The sequence below is a fragment of the Sparus aurata genome, chromosome 22 (assembly GCF_900880675.1).
Source record: "Sparus aurata chromosome 22, fSpaAur1.1, whole genome shotgun sequence".
NCBI lineage: Eukaryota > Metazoa > Chordata > Actinopteri > Spariformes > Sparidae > Sparus > Sparus aurata.
The window spans coordinates 5927641-5946542 of NC_044208.1; the positions used below are offsets into that span (position 1 = coordinate 5927641).

Genomic DNA, 18902 nt, shown 5'->3' on the forward strand with positions numbered 1-18902 from the left:
TTTGTCCTTGTTCCAATATATATTTTATGAATATATTTGGGCTTTGGACTGTTTTTCGCACAAAACAATCAGTGTGGACTGTTGCATTTTGAACTTTGCTCTGACACATGGGCCTTATAATTAGTTAATTAATATATCATGAAACTAAACATAAGTAGCTGCCCTTAAATATTCTGTAATCATCTTTCTTATATAAAATATTCTGTAAATCTGTGAATTGTATCAAGTTTTAGTACGTGTTTGTCTTCAACGCTCTACAAACAAATCAAAACATATTGCGAGTATTCCCACATGTAAGATTTTATGTAAACTGCAATGCACTGTGAAATTCTCAAAAACACACTTTAAATGACGCAAACTTAATTATGTCCTCAGAAGTAGTTTGAACGCCAGGTGGGGCCAATAAGCACATTTTTATTTCAGACTGACAGGACAAATACACAGGGGATGGACTTCTCAGTGAACTGGAAAACAATTCGCTCTCAGTAGTTACATTTTTGAAGTGAAACACATTTGCACATTCTCCTTATTGTCACCTGAGGGAGTAGTAGTAGGTGTAATCCTAAAAATTTGTAAGCAATTAAGTTTTTTTCTTTTCTTTAATTTTACTTGTTGTTGAATAGCTATATCAGACACATGATAATGACCCGTGGGGATGGCATCTCTAAATATTCTGTTCATCTGCAAGTGTTATGTAGTTGCAGTGAGTGCTGTGCTGACAATGCTTAGGCCCTCCACTGGTAGAAAAAGCCAAGGAGGTTATGTTTTCACCTGCATCCATTGGTTGGTTTGTCAGCAGGATTACACAAGAACTACTGAATGAATCTGAAGAAAGTTTGGATGGGGGATGGATCTTGGCCCAGAATAGACCCCATAGAGTGTTGTAGTCTGTAGTCCTAAAACCCAGAAAACAGTCAGCATATTTGCACATCCCCATAGGTTGTTTGTCGAAAGAACCGGGGCAGTGCTAACTTCAGGGAGAGCCTACATAAATGCATCATCGCTGCACCATCTTTTGGCGTGGATCCAGATAAAGCAAAGTTTTTTTAGATTTTCATCTCACTGTATTATTGCTAGATAGGATGTTTTCCAACATTTTTGTTCACTTCTTAGAGAATGATGCATAGATCTTGAAATACATTTGGTGTAGTCAGATAGCAGGTATCTATGAGTGAGCACAATTTAATGCTGGTCTGTATAAAAATAAACTAGGGATGTCCCGATCAGGTTTTTTTAGCCTGATCCCGATCCGAGTCCTTTAATATTTACTATATGCCGATACCGAGTCCCAATCTGATACTTGGCCCTTACTAATATTTTCCTGGATAATGCAGCTGCATTAAGAAAAAAATACCTGCATCCAAGCTGTTCCTTTATAGGTTTTTTTTTATTGTGTTGAAACAAAGTATTTACTTTCATATGACTCTTTCTTATTCTGCATTTGCTATCGCAACATTGGCCTCCACCTTCCTTGTGTTAGCGAGCATGTCACTGCTGGACTGCTGGTGGCAGACTGTGCTCTACCAAGTATTCCATTTAAATCAATAGCAGTGAAATGCATTAAATACATTATAATTGAGTTTATTTATTTTTAAAGATAAAGTTCTTAACAACTGTTTACCTTATACAAGTTTACCTGTGTATTGAAAAATAGGACATGAATGATGCTGAGGAAAACGGGTAAGAACAAAACAAACTATAATAACTAAAACATAACTATAATGTGGAGCGTAGTGGAGCTGACACCATAGTGATTCAGGCGCAGTAAGGATGGCTTACACATGTAAAAATCATGTTTGATTCCCTCTGAAGGCTTTTCCACATGGTTAATAAGGCCTCTTGATAATCAGCCAGATGCCCTTTGGGGTTGAGCTTATTGTCAAGAATCCTCCTCCAGGCATCCTTAATGAAATGTGACCCAGTCATTTTATTAGCGGGTATAGTATTAGTGAGCATACAGGGTTAGTGCTCTGTGGGTGTTTGTTCTGAATGAAATGGACCTAATTCTAGTCCCTGTTCTCCATGTTGATCTAAAGGACTCTTGAGGCGTAGTCACAGAAGGTGATCTGAGGTTTTACACTGATGCTATTCCATGATAATACTCTTTGTCCTTTTTTTAGACTCCCACGTCGAGAGGCTCACTGAAGTTATCACCTAAGCAGGAGTCTGAGGAGGTAAGCTGTTTGAGTCTATGATTTTTTTCATGCACACAAATAGTCTCAAAACAAGCAGCATTTTTTTGCCGAAGCTAGCTATTCCATCTGCGATATGCTTGCCATTTAAAAGTAGTGATAATTGTCTTTTCCGTGATACGTCTTGCAATTTGATAAAATACAGGACTTGAATATTAAAATGGAAACAGACATATGTAACTGCTACCTTCTGGACTGGTGGGGGGTTAAAACTCACATCATTAACATCACACAAATAGAATGACACTTCCACAGTGTACATCCTGTGGCTGATCGCTGCAATGCCTGATTCTGTCTGAATGGGGCCAAAGATTCAAACAAGAGAACAATCCACTTGGTGAATAATCCATTTTGTTTTCCACACAATCCCAAAACAGTTCAGTTCCAATCCAGTGCACAACCTCAAAAAGGAAGACGACACATAATTCAGCCTCGGGTTTTACAGTTGATCCCCACAAAAACAGGGTCTTCTTGTGAATGTACCCGAGTCAAAGGTTCATTTAAAGGCATAATTACTGCCATCCTGCCAGTCAAGAAGTGTCGATCTCCTGAAGCTTAGGAGATCCTAAAGCTTAGTTCCATATCAATGCACGGATAATTCGTTGTTTGGTTGTTAGCGAAAAACAATATTGACCTTGAAGTTGAAAAAGGAGCCTCATATAAGAAACAATACTAAAATCAAAAGGCGGAAAAGTCACATGAGATGTGACTTTCCCAACTCTCCTCCATGTTATGTTGCATTCTGAGATCGACACTTATCGGCTGGCAAGGCGGCGGCTAGCAGAAAAACAACTAGTAACGTAAGTTGTTCAAAAACTTTATTTTTAGTAAACTCTGTACACAAACAATGTTCTCAATGCTCGTGTTCATGTGTAGAGATCCTGGTGATACTATGAGCAAAGTTTCCTGTTGTGTAAAGCCTTCTTGGTGTTTTGAAAATAGGGTTTTGATGCTACCGTAAAGTTGCCCGTAGCAGTCCCATTGAAAATGAGTTTGACCCGAAAATGAAAATACGCTAAATCTTAAAAGTGGCACTTTCATCGTAACATTTGACTTGGGTACATTCACAAAAAGACCCTAGGTTGCATTTTGGCGAGAGTTTCAATTTAATGGACATCAGCAAATAGCCGATCATTCCTCATCCCTTAGCTTGCAGAGACTGTAATTGCTGTTGTAAAAGATTAAAATGATAGTGTTGATGAAGTCAAAAGCCATTACATTTCTGTCTCACAAGCTAAACAAATTGAAATATTTCACTTTATGTGATGAGTCTAGAAAATTATGAAACTTCTTGAATTAAATTATGGAAAAACTGAACTTTTTAATGATCTTTTTTGAGATGCACCTGTATATACACTGTTCAAAATAATTAAAAACATCTAATCATCACAGCATATGTTTAAGTAGTCATTGTAAATCAATTTCACCTGCTTTGGTGCAAATTAAAGTGACAGGTGCAATGGAAAGGTAAAAGCAAGACAACCCCCGAAAAGAGAGGTTCTGCATGAGGTGGCCACAGACAATTGTTCTTTCCTTATCCTTCCTGGCTGATTCTTCTCTAGTTATGTGTTTTGCTAGTGTCCTTGTCACTACTCGTAGCATGAGGGGGTGCGGCCGTTTGCTGTGTCTCCTAGCACAATCTCAAGAGTATGGAGGAGATGGCAGTAACCTGCTGTTACACGAGGAGAGCTGGCCAGGGTAGCAGAAGAACATCAACCCAGCGGCAGGCCTTCAGCAGGCTACTAGTGTGTGTTTTTCTGACCAAACTGTCAGGCATGAGGGCCTGATGTTCTCTAGTGGGCCCTGTGCTCACAGCCCAGCACCGTGCAGCTCCATTGGGAGAATAACATAATTTGTCTGCCATTGAGGCCCTGTTCTCTTCACAGATGAGTGCAGTGTTTTACACTTAGTACAAGAGACAGGCATGAAAGAGTCTGTAGACACTGGGTTGAATGTTATGATGCCTATAACATCATCCAGTATGACTAGTTGGGTCAGTGATGGTATGGGGAGACGCATCCTTAGAGGGTTGCACAGACCTCCATATAGCCAACAGTACTCAGACTGTTGTTATGTGCTGGGATAAACTCCTCAGAGTGGTTTCCGACCTTACGCTGTTGCTGTGGGTTCCTCCTGGTGCAGGACATTGCCTGGCCTCTTGTGGCCAGAGTGTGTAGGGTCTTCCTGGATGATTAAGATATTGATGCCATTGATTGGCCCTCTCGTTCCTCTGACCTAATTCTAATGGAGCACCAACAGTACAGTTATACAAACAGCCATATTAGCCACTAAAGCCCCACGTCTGCTATTAGTGCTGCCTCAGGCACTAATGTTATCAGAAATAGACAGTATGTCATGCCTGCTGTTGCAGCAGGGTTGAATCAGGGTAACTGCAGTGGGTCTTACTAGTTTGATCAGACTGCTATACATGTGAGTGAAACTTGGAGACTGCAGATGGCCAACATACCTGTCACATTTAAATGGTAATCAGCTTAAAGGAAAGCTTCAAACGTGTCTTCAGGAAGAATAAACCAACAAAGTGAAGTGATTGTAGGATTTTAGCATGTTCTAAATCTTCTTTATTTCACATTCAAAGCTTTTAATGAGTTTTTTGAACAACACTTTGAATGTCAGTAGATATATTTTATCATGTCATCACCCCAGAAGCAAATTCTTGAGCAAATTCCGTAGTTTGAATAAACGGTTTCATTGGATTAAATGGAGCACATGCAGGCACATAATTTGATCTTTTTGTTTTTGTACTGGCATCTGTAATTGACCATAATAATATAGTTAGATCTGAAATGCTTATTGTGGTCATATAAATGTAATTTATGGCGCTATTAGATTGTCTTTATACAGACGTGTGCCTCCCTGTGTGTGTGTGTGTGTGTGTGTGTGTGTGTGTGTGTGTGTGTGTGTGTGTGCGTGTGTGTGTGGCAAATGGAAGAGTGAACAGATTTTTGACCACAGTGAAAAAAATGCAAATGTTTGAAGGCTGACCACCAGCACCAAATGGCTGAAGCAGAGTATGGCATTAGATATAAACATGTTGTGACATTTGGAACTGATTACATCTATCTTTTTGTCCATAGATTTTGACTTGAAATGTGACTGGAAATGTTTTAATCGCACAAGTCCAGTTTTACAAGGATAATGATCATAACATCAGTGTAGCCTAATATTTATTTGCAACTGTGCCGAAATACCAGGTTTAAACAGAATAAATACACAAACTGCAAAGCATTTGAATACCGATTTAGAATTAGACTGTAGATGGAGTGTGAGTGTGTTGGGGCTTCAAACTTATCAGTACAGCCCTATTAATGATTTATAGGAAGGGGTCTTGAGGGAATTTGAATTTGAAAGTAGCATCCATCCCGCCTGCCTCCCTAAGCAGATACATGTAACATGGTGCAAAATGCATTCTGGCTTGGTATATTTTCTGTGAAAAGTCTAGATTCACCTACTTCACTCCAGCTTATCTCTCCAACCCGCTGGCCAAGCATGGACAATAAGCTCTCTGTAGACTCTGTCGTCCCCGTCCCTGTTGAGATGTAATAATACAAGACAAAAATGTATGACTGTTTAACCGGATGTCATTCAAGACCTTCTGCTGTGCCTCAGTGCTGTGGTGTGGTCGAAATCCTGTCTGAAAACCGTTGTTTAGGACCAAAATGGTTCAGCTGGTCACAAACAGCCTTTTCAGTCATTTTGCTTAAACTGGAAAGGTCAACGGAGACATTGCCCTGCCTGTTTCTGTTACAGAAAGGTACAGAAAGACGAGTGAGAGAGACTGCAATGAAAAAGCAGCATTTTGGAAGTGTCTGAATTTTCTTTGAGTTACAGACTGATCTTGAAGTGCAGACTCTTCCTGTCAGTTTGTGTTGCTACATTGTGTGACTGATGAAATGTCTCAACAAATGATATGGAAAAAAAACTTGCATTGTAATTTTTTAATTGGCTCCAATTGGATTAAACTTGCATCGGATTCAAATGCAGAGCAGTGGTAGTAGTAAAGATGCAGGGAAGGTTAATTCATTTATGGTTAATTGATGATACACAATAAGCTAAAACTATAATTTTGTGAGTCTTAAGATATAGTTTGCTTTGGACACTAGAATTGGACATTAGTGTATAACAAGTTCTTCATATTATTAGTGGTTCCTGTATATTAGACTGCAGATGTCGGAGTGCATTAATGAGTGTGTTTGCTATCCACTTTAATGTCATGCTGACCTTTTTTTTTTCACCCTCTTTCTTTTTCTGTTAGAAGCCAAAGAAGCCACCTCCACCATCAAAAAGCATAGGTAAGGGACACTTTGCACCCAACACCACTTTAAGTGCTCGCCGCTCAGTGGTAAGTGTTGGGCGATGGTGCTACTTGATGCATCTTGCTTTAGTGCTGCAACAAAATCACACTTACTATTGAATTTGTTCACCAAATGCTGCCTCAGGGTTTGCAGAGGTGCACTGATACGCACTTCCCACTCAGCCTTAAAACATCAAGGGTGATGTCAGGCAAATAGACCTAACATAATGTCTTTCTGTCCATAGACTTATTTCAAGACTTGGCTCTAAAGCCTGACAAAAACAGGGCAGACATATAATATATGATAATAGTATATATATATATCTATTTCACCAAAGTCTCATTAAGTTCCTGTTGTGGAAAGGGGGTTATCTTTTCATGGTGGTTACCATGAAATCAGCAGTGCTGCATTTCAGCACGTAGATTTGCAAAATGCACCCGTGCATCACTGTTTCCTTGTCTGCACAGGAAGTAACAGTACATCTATGTCTCTTTCTGAGACATCAGCAAATGCATGTGTACGCGACTCCCTCTCAATGTTGAGATTTATTTTATTAAGTCTATATGTCTCACTCAAGCAAAGCCAAAAATAGGAGGTGTTTACCTGGCATAGATACGAAAATACAAAGTGTGACTGTCTATTAAAGCCTTGTGTGTGTGTGTGTGTGTGTGTGTGTGTGTGTGTGTGTGTGTGTGTGTGTGTGTGTGTGTGTGTGTGTGTGTGTGTGTGTGTGTGTGCGTGTGTGTGTGTGTCAGAGAACAGTGGTTTCGGTGTGTGATTGTGCTTGTGGAAGTCTGTAAGCTCTTTGTCTTTGTCTGGGGACTGTTGTATCAGTCAGGTCAGACAGGTGAAGTGACTCTTTGGACCATGTTTCGATTTTCAGCTCTCAAGCCGGACATCCCCAGTGCCGAGAAGAAGCCTCACCCCATCAGGCCAGAGGACAGAGGTAGGGCACATAACCCTCGTGTTTTATCCTCCCAGTTGTTAATGTTGGTCACGGCTTTGCAACACACATCAGAAATTACCTCTTTTTCCTGAAGTTTGGAACACTTTTCCTTTTGGTCTACAAAATTAACTCCAGAACATTTCTATCTAGGGACTTTTTTTTTTAGTTTACTTTTTATTTCCTGTGCATTTCTGTCCAGTGTATTTATTCCATTCTTCATTCTAACCCCCTTCGAGCTTTATTCTTTATCTTTCTTAACCCACGCAGATCTCCCTCCAGGTGTGCCTGGTGTGATTAGCAGTGCTCTGAGACTCATGGAGACAGTTGTCTCTTACCCAGTACTGTTGTATTTGCACTCTTCTTCTTTGCTCCTTTTGAGAATGGAGATACTGTGCTTGCTGGGCTTTTCTTGTACAATTTAGTTAGTTGATTGTTAATTGTCATTCATTACCAAATATGGTAAATACTGTACGGGCAGGACTCGGGGCACCACCCCTAAGCGCCAGTATTAGGGGTGGTGGCAACTAGACTCAACAATCAGCTGTCGTTAAATATGGAATATATGCTATAATTTTTGTCTTCTGCACTTTCAAATTCCAATTTTTAGGTAAGCTCCAGTGAAATCAGTGTGAAAAGTTATTGTAGAGCCCTGACAATAAAAGTCTTAATTGTATCCAAAAGCATTGTTCCTTCAGTTCCGTGAAAGTTAGTTTTTAATTTTCCTATTGTCTGTTTCTATTGTTTTCCTCCTTTACTCACTCTGAGCTCTGAGTGGATTTATTTCTCATTAATCTACTGAAAAACTGAATGAAAGCAGTTGTAGGTTAAAGTGACACATATTTACGACATTGTGTGTTTAGTATGTCATGGCATGTTAAAAACCAGCATAGACAAAACTAATATAACATTTGGAGTCAGTGAAGGTACCAACAGTCCACTTTTACACATACTGTAATACTATATAATATCCAAAGCACAATAACTTCAAAAGCAAAGGAACAGATGGCAGAAATTCAGCTAGACTAAAATTGATTTGTCATGACTAGATATAAAAAAATGAATAGATTGAAATAGCTTTCCTTTGTGGTTTTGTTGTATGAAGCATTGATGCCTGAGGTCACTTTATTGTAGTTATGTAGCCATTGTTGGTAGGGAGACAGATGCGCTCTCAGTGCAGTGTTACTGTGCCACACACACAGGAAATGGTGTATGTGTGTGTGTGTGTGTTTGCCTGCTCTGTCAGTATCTTTTCCACCTCGAAAGAATGTCAGACCTAATTAGTTGTCTATTCAGTGTGTCTCTATAGAGCTTTTAATCTATATTAAAAATGGTCAACAGGAGCAGCACAGAGCTTCCTAACTAGTGCTGTTTGATATTTCTTTGCTGAGGGATTTGCACATCTACTTACAGACTGATGGAACAGCCAGTTGGAGTAATGAGGATTATAAATCATTAAACTAACAAGAATAATAATGTAATAAAGATATATATTATAAGATTGATGAATTCAGACAATGTGTATTCTATGAGGTCGTTTTCGCTGATCTCATGCTATAGCGTGACTGTAGTTCTGTGTCTTTCTACTGACTAAATCTATGTCATCTTATTATATTATGCCTTCAGCTTTAATCAGAAAAAACATCACTAATCTTTAATTTCCTACTTGCATCTACCACTACTCAAAGATCTTCTAACAGCTGCTTCAGCGCAGCAGTAATGTCTTTTTCAAATCGTAGCGCAGGCGATGTCAGTTAGCATCACTCATTTTAGAAAAGTTCCCCCCCAGTTAACAAGTATGTACTAAATCTCCATTTCAGATGCAAATTAGACCAAACATTTAGACCATAAAAAAATCATATATGGCTTATCCAACGTGACTATTATTAACTGTTAGCTGTAGCTGACTTTGCCCATTTTTAAATATAAGCAGAACAGTCCTCTGAGATTCTTTTGTTGTTAGTCATGGAAAACGTTTTTATTTGTTTTAGTCAAGTCACCAAAGCAGACAGTTATCACTTGAGCTAGTCACATGCTCAAGTGATCCATTTTTTAATCAAATAGTGACTGCTGTCTGTTTATATCTAGTTGTAAAAAAGGGGCACTAAAACTTACAATATGAAAGAGTGAAGAGTATTTTAAAGACAGATCAAGTGATATGAAGTTGCTAAAGGCAACCAGACAGATCAGGTGGAATTCAGCACAACTTTATCAAGTTTATTATCTTGGAAAAAATGTTGTTTTCTGTTTGGACCAAGTTGGTGTTTTCAGTGCACTGTCTACTTTACATAATGTTTAGTTAATAGTAGGGCTGCTCGATCATGGCAAAAATCATAATCACGATTATTTTGATTGATATTGTAATCACGATTATTAAAGACGATTATTCATTGATTTGAGAACAAGCACTTATTGAACTTTGAACTCTGGTATTTCTTTTAACACAATAAGTTTGACCTGAAAAACAAGAAAAATGCAAATAAATAAGAGGAAAATATATAGATAAATGAATTAAATAATATGTAAAAATAAAAAATAAACACTATCCCGGTGTGGCTCGACCATAGGTCCGTTGTGGTGGCAAAATATAATGCTGTTGACACTTCTCTTGCAACTTTTAGGGCAGGCAGCACAATTCTGCTGATATGGTGACATGATGTTAAAACATACTGCTTGTTTAATGTGTTAAATAAGTTGCCGGGTTTATTGAACGCCGGGTCGCTAACGGTGTTGATAGGGCACATGTCTTTGGCAATCATGTATGTGAAGGCATCCGTTATTTCTTTATGCCTGTGGGAGCTTGGTGGATATTGCGGTGGCATTGTAAAGGGTTTCTTTAATTGAGGACTGTGTAGCGGTGGCAGGAGTTGAGGAGCTTTTTATTTTTGAGCTTTTTTGTTCCTTCACTACTTGGTCATGTATAACTCTGTGTGTCGACTTTAAATGATTAAATAAATTGGTCGTGTTCCCTTGAGGTGCAGACACGGTCGCGTGACATATCTTGCACAATATCTTCGTTTGTTCCGAGTCAGACTCCTCGAAACCGAAGTGTTTCAACACCACAGCATTTGCTTTACCTATTTTCCCGACCAAAGGCTCCATTTTTGCCATCTTCTACACGTTTTTTCAAAACACGCACTGGCAATACGCAAAGCGAAAATTTTCAGGCGGGGGCGGAGCGGAGTGCACAGGTGGAGATGGAAGGGTTCACAGCATTTACCACACAAGACACGGCGTGCGGCAGAATGATCGTTTTATTACGATTATCCTGTTTTCATGGTCGAGGGAATCCAAAATCGAAATTGAAATTCAATTAATCGCCCAGCCCTGTTTAATAGCATAACAGGCTGGCCACACTGCCTGCCTGTATACTATGTCGCTGAGCTGCTGCAGCTCACTCACTCACTCCTGATGTCTCCTGTGACGCTGCAACCTCGCTTCACACAAGTTTAAGAAGCAAAACTCCCACCGTCAGTGTAGCTGGTCTAACCTGGAAGCTGGAAGGATAAGCACGACTTTATGCCCTAGAGATCCCCTACATATTTGCCATCACTATTCAGAAATAGTGCAGTTAGAAGGTAAAGAATGATGGTGAAGAAGGTAATAGGACTGACTGTTCACTAAAAGTTCAGATGGGACAAACTTTATCAGCACACGTCTTGTTGAACATCAGTCATTTGGTCATTTGAGCTCTGCACTAAAAAAATTGACTTTTGTGACTCGGACTTCCGCACTCGGTTACTGTGTGTGATTGCGAAGTGATAGCAGGGAGAGGGAGGTGAAATTTACTTTCATTGTTCTTTGGGAGACACGTTTGACACTGTTGACTGTCAAGATTAAAAAATGGTTATATACAGGGTATCCGCGGAGTCTTAAGAAGTCTTAAAAAGTCTTAGATTTGACGATCTCAATTTTAGGCCTTAAAAACTCTTAAATACATTAATATTTTGCATATAGGTCTTAAATTACATTTAGTCGGGTCTTAAATATGTACGTTCATTAATTGCTTCCGTCATCGCCTTTTAAAAAAAAAAATTTTGTTTGGAGGAAATGTGTTGGTGAGATTCACAGTCATCTCCGTGTGTTCTTCTGTCTGAAGTATCCAGGAACGTAAGTGGTATTTTGCCGACAGCGCGGTTGGAATTTATCGCTGCACACTTTGCCAGTTCCGGAACGACTTCGACAGCGGAATCTGCCAGGGGACCCTCAAATTGGGCACACTCGGTGTGAAAGCGCTGAAAAAACACCAGTTAGCTTCTAAAAGTCTCCAGCGAAGTCACGTAATCACACACTTTTGTACGCCTTTGTCACCAGTTCCCGGTCCAATTTCATCCAGTTCTGCTTGACCCGAACTCTGCACTGCCTCTGCCACCTAATAGTCAAGCGACATTCAAACCATCTTTGGCCCAACTCCGACGTTGAAAGCGGAGGTGCTTTCGATTTTGAACACTGTGTGTGTGTCAGTGTGTGAGTGTGTGCACACACACCAGGGTTATTATAGTTAACTCAAATTAAATTCCTTGATAAAAACGATACTTAAACTACTTAGATCACTTGAAAAGATCTAAAATGAAAAAACAAACTGAAAAACTAAATTAAAATAAAAACTAATGAAAATGTTAAAACTATAATAACCCTGACACACACTCATTACCTCCATTCTTCATTGTTTGAGCTGCTCTGTGAATGGCAATAAATGTGGTTATTTGTTTAAAGCAATTCTGGGACCGCATTTTTCCTTACTTTTTCTTACTTCGTGTAGGTCTTAAATTTAGTTCAAAATGGTCTTAAAAAGGTCTTGAAAAGTCTTAAATTTGACTTGTTCAAACCTGCAGAGACCCTGTATATAGCAGTGAGATTTCTCCTCTCTGCCATTTTGTGTATTATGTCTTCCACTTTCACAATCTCCCCCTCCCCCCCTTCCAGATCACAAACCATCTAAGCCTGCAGCACCGATGGTCCCGCCCAAGAAGCCGATCCCCCCTCCTGGGAAAGGCAGACCGGGAAGCATCCCACCAAAGAGGCCCGACAAGCCTCTTGCTTCCTCGCCAACCCACAAGTAAGTCCACCACCTATTCATCCCGGCAGCCTAATTGTCCATTTGTGTGATCGCCACAGACATTTCACACTGTAAACTCAAACCTCCAGTGCTTTTTGATCCATACAGCACCAACACATGTCCTGGCTATTGTAACAGAGATGAAAATGTCTCAAAAAGACATGTTACTCTATTGAAAGTATAGGAACGTTTTTTGTTTATACAATAAATGTTTCTTCCCTTTCTTTTCCAATTCATCTCTCCTATTTGCAGGCACAATGGAGAGGTGCCTTCCACACGACCAAAGTCTGACTTTGAGCCACTATTGCCCACCAAACCCAAAACTCTGTCTGGGGACTGGGGGGAGAAGTCCATGGATATTGGTACGTACAGCTTGGCCCACAGACTATGTCAAATCCAGTCAAAATCATGAATAATGGGGTGATTGGAAAACATTTGGCATAGGATAACATTTCTGTTTTCTCTCCTATGCCAAGAATGAGCTGCTTTGTATGCACTTGTACTTGGTTATTTGTTTACATATTTTTTACCACTACAGTCGTTTTCAATCTGTGTCTTTTGGCCACAAACGGTCAGTAAGTTCACCAAATGATGTAAGCTGTGACACCAAGCGCGTCTATGTGACAGCCCACAGATTCAAGCTCCTCTCCACACGCGTTAAAGAGGCCCTGTGTCGGAGAAAAAATATTAAATCTCATAATTTTGATATTTACAGTATTAATGAGGTAACTGAGAAATATGTATTTTTTTCTAGAAGTGAACAAACAAGCTGTTCTCAGAGGAAAATAATTAGCTTTGCAAGAAAAATGTTACGTATTGATTAATAACGTTAATGAAGTGGAACACCCGAAACAATGCACACTACAGCAAAAAGAAATGACCTGCGCTTGTACAGAGTTGTAGATTACGATTGCTGTCCCCGGTACAACAAAGCAGTTGATAGAGAGTTCTCCACTAGATAAGATATAACCTAGCAACACAGCTGAATGAGCCATTATTATACAGGAATTCTTGTTTCATTTTGCTTTTTTAAATAATTATATGGATGCAAGGATCTTCTTGTATATTAAGGTGAGTTATATATTCATTTGAGTCCATTATTTTTTAATTTGCCCCAAAATGAAGAAAGTATATAAGAAAATGTGTTACAATTTACAAAAAAAATAATTGTGATCAGTATAACAAGTTTATCATAGCTCATGTATAGCGGATTGAACTGAATTGACTTGAGGTGGAGACATTCTTATAAAGAATACCTTGTTCCCCATCAACCGTCAGAACACTGGCAATCAACAGTCTGCAGCTGTCAGGTTTTGCATATTGTAGCTGTAAATGTGAGTTTGGGAACATTGATTGGAACATCAAAAACTAAATGTGTTGTTAATAAAATGGTGAGAGACATGGAGCGCTTTAACTGACGTGACCTTCACAAGAAAAGCAGAGCTCAGTTAAGTCAGGGAAATCAAAAAAGACAGGGGGTGGGGATGTAACTGTGAAAAGAAGCAGGCACATACATGATTGAAGGTTGATGTTTCGAGAGTGGAAGAAACAAGTTCAGTGATAAATTGAGGCACAAGGGAACAGCTAGGGAGGCTGAAAGGTCACAGAGAAGAGACATCAGAGATGTATTTAATGGGGCTCGATCTGAAGGTTTATCACTGTATTCTGTTAGTGACGGATGCCCTAGGAAGGTGATAGATGGGTGCTAAAATTCCACACTTCTCACCAGAAGTCAGTCTGACACGCATCACCATGGAACAAGAAAATTCCATCTTTCTTGCAGTAAAAGGCAGTATTCTCTAACAGCAGCAGTTTGCAGCAGTTTGCCACAGTGTAGCTGCAAAGTGCTGTTACACAACAGTCCCTAAAGTTTTTCAGTGTTGCATCTAAAAAAAGTGGGAATAAATCATGGTAACCTCCATTTAAGTTTATTGTGCTCATATGTACACAGCCACAAACAGACTTCCTTTAGATGTTCAGTGGCCTTCATTTTCATCCACGTATTCCATAGTATCCCCGTCTTTATGCCTCACCAGGGCCGGAGGCATTATGTTGTCTGTCCTTTCGGACCATTCTCATGATCGTCAAAGGTCACAGCAACCTCCTACCTCATGAACTGCTATCTCAGGAACACCTTGAGGGATTATCATCAAATTTAGCAGAAACCCACACTTCGGGATAAACAGATTAGATTTTGGAGGTCAACAGTCCCTGGAACCTCTTGTTTTGTGAATGTGGTACCTCAAGAATGTAGTATGGCAGTTTCATTATTTTTGACACAAATATCTGCATACACTCCAGGATGACCGGATTAGATTTTGGTTGTCCAATGTCACTGTGATGTTATGTATTGTAAAAGCCATATCTCAAGGACACCTTGAGGGAGTTTATTCAAATTTGGCACAAATGTCAACTTTGACTCAAGGATTGATGATTACATTTTGGAGGACAAAGGGCAAGGTCACTGTGATGTCACATCTTTCAAAATTTCAAGAATGCATTGTGGGATTTTTGTCAAATTTAGCACAAACCCACACTTAGCCTCGAGGTTGAACTGATTAGATTTTGGTACTCAAAGGTCACTGCAGCCTTAGATATTGTGAAGTCGAAGCCTTGTACCATATTGTAGCTTCTTATGCTCTCTACCGTCTTTAAGGCATTATCTTTTGAAGTGGCTATACATGTATCTGTATGTAAAAAATGCTGTATTAGGTTTTGTTTAAGCACGTGAACTACTTTGACTGTCTGGCAATTGTATGCCTCACTGAGGCATATAAGCGCCAGGCAGTAGTCCTAGTTATACATTTATTTTAGAGGATTGTCAGTTCTACAAAGACATGATTCGATGATTGATTCAATTGTGGATTAAATTCAAATCAATTTAAACTTTTTTAGAAAAAAAAAATTTCAGCACTGATGGCTATATGATTGTTCAACCATCAAGTCAGATGCTTAGTTTTGTGCCCTGATTTCTGGTAATTACTCTTTCAAATTTGTCTTTAAAAAGATAGACTTAATTGAACATATTCTACATGAAAATGTAGAATATGTCCTTATACAACCTGAAGAAAAGGAGAGGAAGACATTACCTTGTTTAATCCTTCATCTCTCTATAGGAAAAAAAAACCTGCCATGGTGAGCAGCAACACCTCTCTGGCAGAAGAAATGAACTCTTCTCTGGTGCTTAGGCGGCTTTCTCAGGCTAGCTTCAGCCTGTTGCCAATGCACCAAAGGATTTACGCCACAAGAAGTCCATGTGCACAGTTTCAGCATTAAAGTTCATCAATATATAAAAACCTGAAATGTGTTTCCCCCCTAAAACCAGAAAATCATGACTGCTGCTCGAAAGTAATGTACTGTCTGTATATTTCTTTTTATTTCTTTGAATGTGGGTGAATTTAATGAAATGTGCAGATGCACATTAATATCATTTATATCATGATATATCATTAAGTGGCAGGAAATGCACCCAGGCCCAAGCTGTTCACCAGCATTAGACTGCATCCAAATAAAATGAAATAAGAGGTGTTGGTTTTACTCTGGGATGTTTTCCTGAGTCAAGACTAAAATATTCCCCTCTTAAAGACAGTTTCCTCTATGCCTCCCTCCTCTGCTCTCAACAGACCTGATGAGTTTTGATGAGTTGTCATCTACCTCGGAGAAGCTCTCTCACCCCACTGTTGGCAGACCAAAGATGCCTGGCAGGAGGCTGCCTGCCCAGTTTGGTGGAGGACACTCGGTGAGCACACACAAGCACTCTCACGCAGATTATGACTGCAGATTAGCAAAGTATGAAGAGTTTAGTGATCTTCAGCTCCTTTGTACATGATGAGATGTTAAGAAAAAGCAAAATATATAAACGTGTTGCTATTACTTTCCAATTAGCATTTTAGTGCAGATGTTTGTATCTCTGGACATGTGAACCTAGTTTCCTGTTACTTCAGTGACTGATGTACTGTAAAGTTAAGCATCATTTATGACCCTGATGTTATTTTTAGATTGTAGCTCCAGATTGTAAATGTTAGTTATTATTTATTATTCTTTGGATGCTCAGCTAACAAAATGTTTTAGCAGATCTGGATTGAATCTTTAAGTTCTAGGTAATTGTAACTTTAGATGAGAGTTTAATTAAATCCAATCTGGAATGTCAAAGGTTCCAGATCCAAAAATATATTATTTTTTGATTCCCCACCTAACCTGCTGCACAACATCCACCAGATTTCTCTTTAGTCTGTTGGTTTGTTATGCTCCAGTACTTTTTTTCATTATCACATTTCTTTTTTTCTTTTCTCACTCTCTTCTCAAATTGATGTGGGTCTTCATGGATTCCTTTGGTCTCTGATGGCACTCAGCTCTCTGTGACCTGTCACTTCCCATCACTTCCCCACCATCTATCATGCTGTGTTCTCTCACACACACACACACACACACACACACACACACACACACACACACACAAAAACATATTTAAGGTTGTGTGAGGAGGCAGAAGCTTTCCCATGTTTTTCTCTCACCACCAGTGTGTGTGTGTGTGTGTGTGTTTTTAGTAAAACACAATTCTGCAATTTGCACTCTGACAGCCACTTTGTGACCATATGATTTATTGTGAAATGTCCTCTCCTCACATGGGGGTCTAATCGCAGACCCTCCTCTCCTCTAATCACCTTACCCAGCAGTGACTTGAGTTAAGACGTTCCCTGAATGCTGGCAGACTATCAGATCAAATTATATAAACTGTTAATTGAAGTGAAAATCAAATGAAAAATTGATGTAAATCATGAATTGATAAAACTCTTCCCTTGCAGCCCAACAAGGAAGTGAGCGTGGAGAAATCCTTCAAGGTCGATGAAGAGGAGTCAGCCAAACCAAAGCTAACAGAACCCAGAAAGGTAACTTGGAGCGCTGTTATTCACCCATTGCATTAAACTTACAGAGGGTAAACACTAGAGGTGGGTAAAAATATGGATTCATGAATGCATTGCAATATATTTTTTCCCAATTCATTATCGAATCAGAAAATCCTCTGAATCGATTCAGGCAAGCAGCGGCCCCCGACCACCCGCTGTCCCTCGCCACTGTGGAGGCAGGTAGCCGATGTCTGACGCGCTGCTCTTTTGGAGACTGTAAACTCCCAGCGCAGCCGGTCTCACCCTGGCCGCTGAGAGAGGGGGGGTTCCGTGTCAGTGTTTTACCCCCTCGTGTCTAGCCGGAGGGCGGAGGGACCGCGGTCATGTCTATGTTTATGTCAGACAAAAATGTACCATGCGGTCCCAGAAACAATGGCACTTTCTCAGCTTAACTATGGTTGCACTATTTTATAACTAAATACATTGTGTGCCTTTGTTCACATTTCAATTCAAACTAGAACTTTCTAGAGGAAAGATTTATAATTTAAGATGACTTTTTTTCATTTAAAAATTATCGACAGGTACTCTAATAAATGATTTGTTTATTACTACTTATTACTGAATCGGTATCGAAGCATTTAAATCAATATTGAATCGAATTGATATTGAACCAAAATGCGACCTATTGTGAGGTCCTTAGCAATATCCAGCCCTAGTAAACACTACAAAGAGCTCGATATCCTTTTAACATGAAAACTCTGTGCCAGATATTAAGACAAGGTTTACGTTCACGTGATCACCAGCCAGACAAAGGAATGAGCTGTGAGTATGTGCACCTGACCACATAACTAATCCCATTGTTGTCTTCATAGTTCTAAACGATGTTACTTGAAGATCAAGGTTTAATAGAAATAGAGTTTACAGGCATGAGTTTTTTCCAGTGCCTGTATCCTCTCCCTCTCCTCTCTCTCTCTCACAGTCTTAATGAAAAGTTTGTGCAATTAGTAGTGGATGTAGATGCCTGAAGAAAAGTTTACGCTGGTTAGTCTGTCAGGTTTAGTTTCACATTCGTTTTTTTCCTTCATTTAAAAAAAGTTTTTATCTTTTGCGAGTATGTGACACATATGCAAATTAACACACGTTGTATGCTAGCAGCACTATGCAACTTTTGAGCAGGCTCTAGCCTACTTTCCAAATTAAATGTATTGGAAAAACTGGATGACAGTTGAGCACTGACCAACATTTAAAGATAATGCAACCTGATAGCTTAGCTGGCATATACTGACCAACAGCTAACACTAGCAAATAGTAAATAACAGCTGCAATCCCTCAAGTTCACTTTTATTATGTCACATTAAGTCTTTTAATCACCTTAATTTGAATCTGTGAATGTTTAGAGTTGAGCAAAAGCTTGTCCAGTCAGTCAGCAATTTGTCATTATTTCCATAACAGACAACAGGAAATATTAACAACAGATAATACTCTTTTAATCATAGTAATTATAAAATGATTTTGTTAAACACAGCGTTTGTATCTGTGGAAGGTATT

The 18902-nt window shown here is 39.3% G+C and overlaps 1 protein-coding gene across 1 annotated transcript in view; it reads left to right on the forward strand.

The window, feature by feature from the left end:
- The window catches only part of cd2ap (CD2-associated protein), a 72078-nt gene that overhangs the window by 43800 nt on the left and 9376 nt on the right, over nucleotides 1-18902 (forward strand). The window contains exons 10-16 of the mRNA XM_030405486.1: nucleotides 2121-2174; nucleotides 6466-6502; nucleotides 7389-7451; nucleotides 12375-12507; nucleotides 12760-12869; nucleotides 16131-16246; nucleotides 17313-17396. Of these exons, the coding sequence (XP_030261346.1) occupies nucleotides 2121-2174; nucleotides 6466-6502; nucleotides 7389-7451; nucleotides 12375-12507; nucleotides 12760-12869; nucleotides 16131-16246; nucleotides 17313-17396 (597 nt within the window). The remainder of the gene's footprint in view (nucleotides 1-2120; nucleotides 2175-6465; nucleotides 6503-7388; nucleotides 7452-12374; nucleotides 12508-12759; nucleotides 12870-16130; nucleotides 16247-17312; nucleotides 17397-18902) is intronic.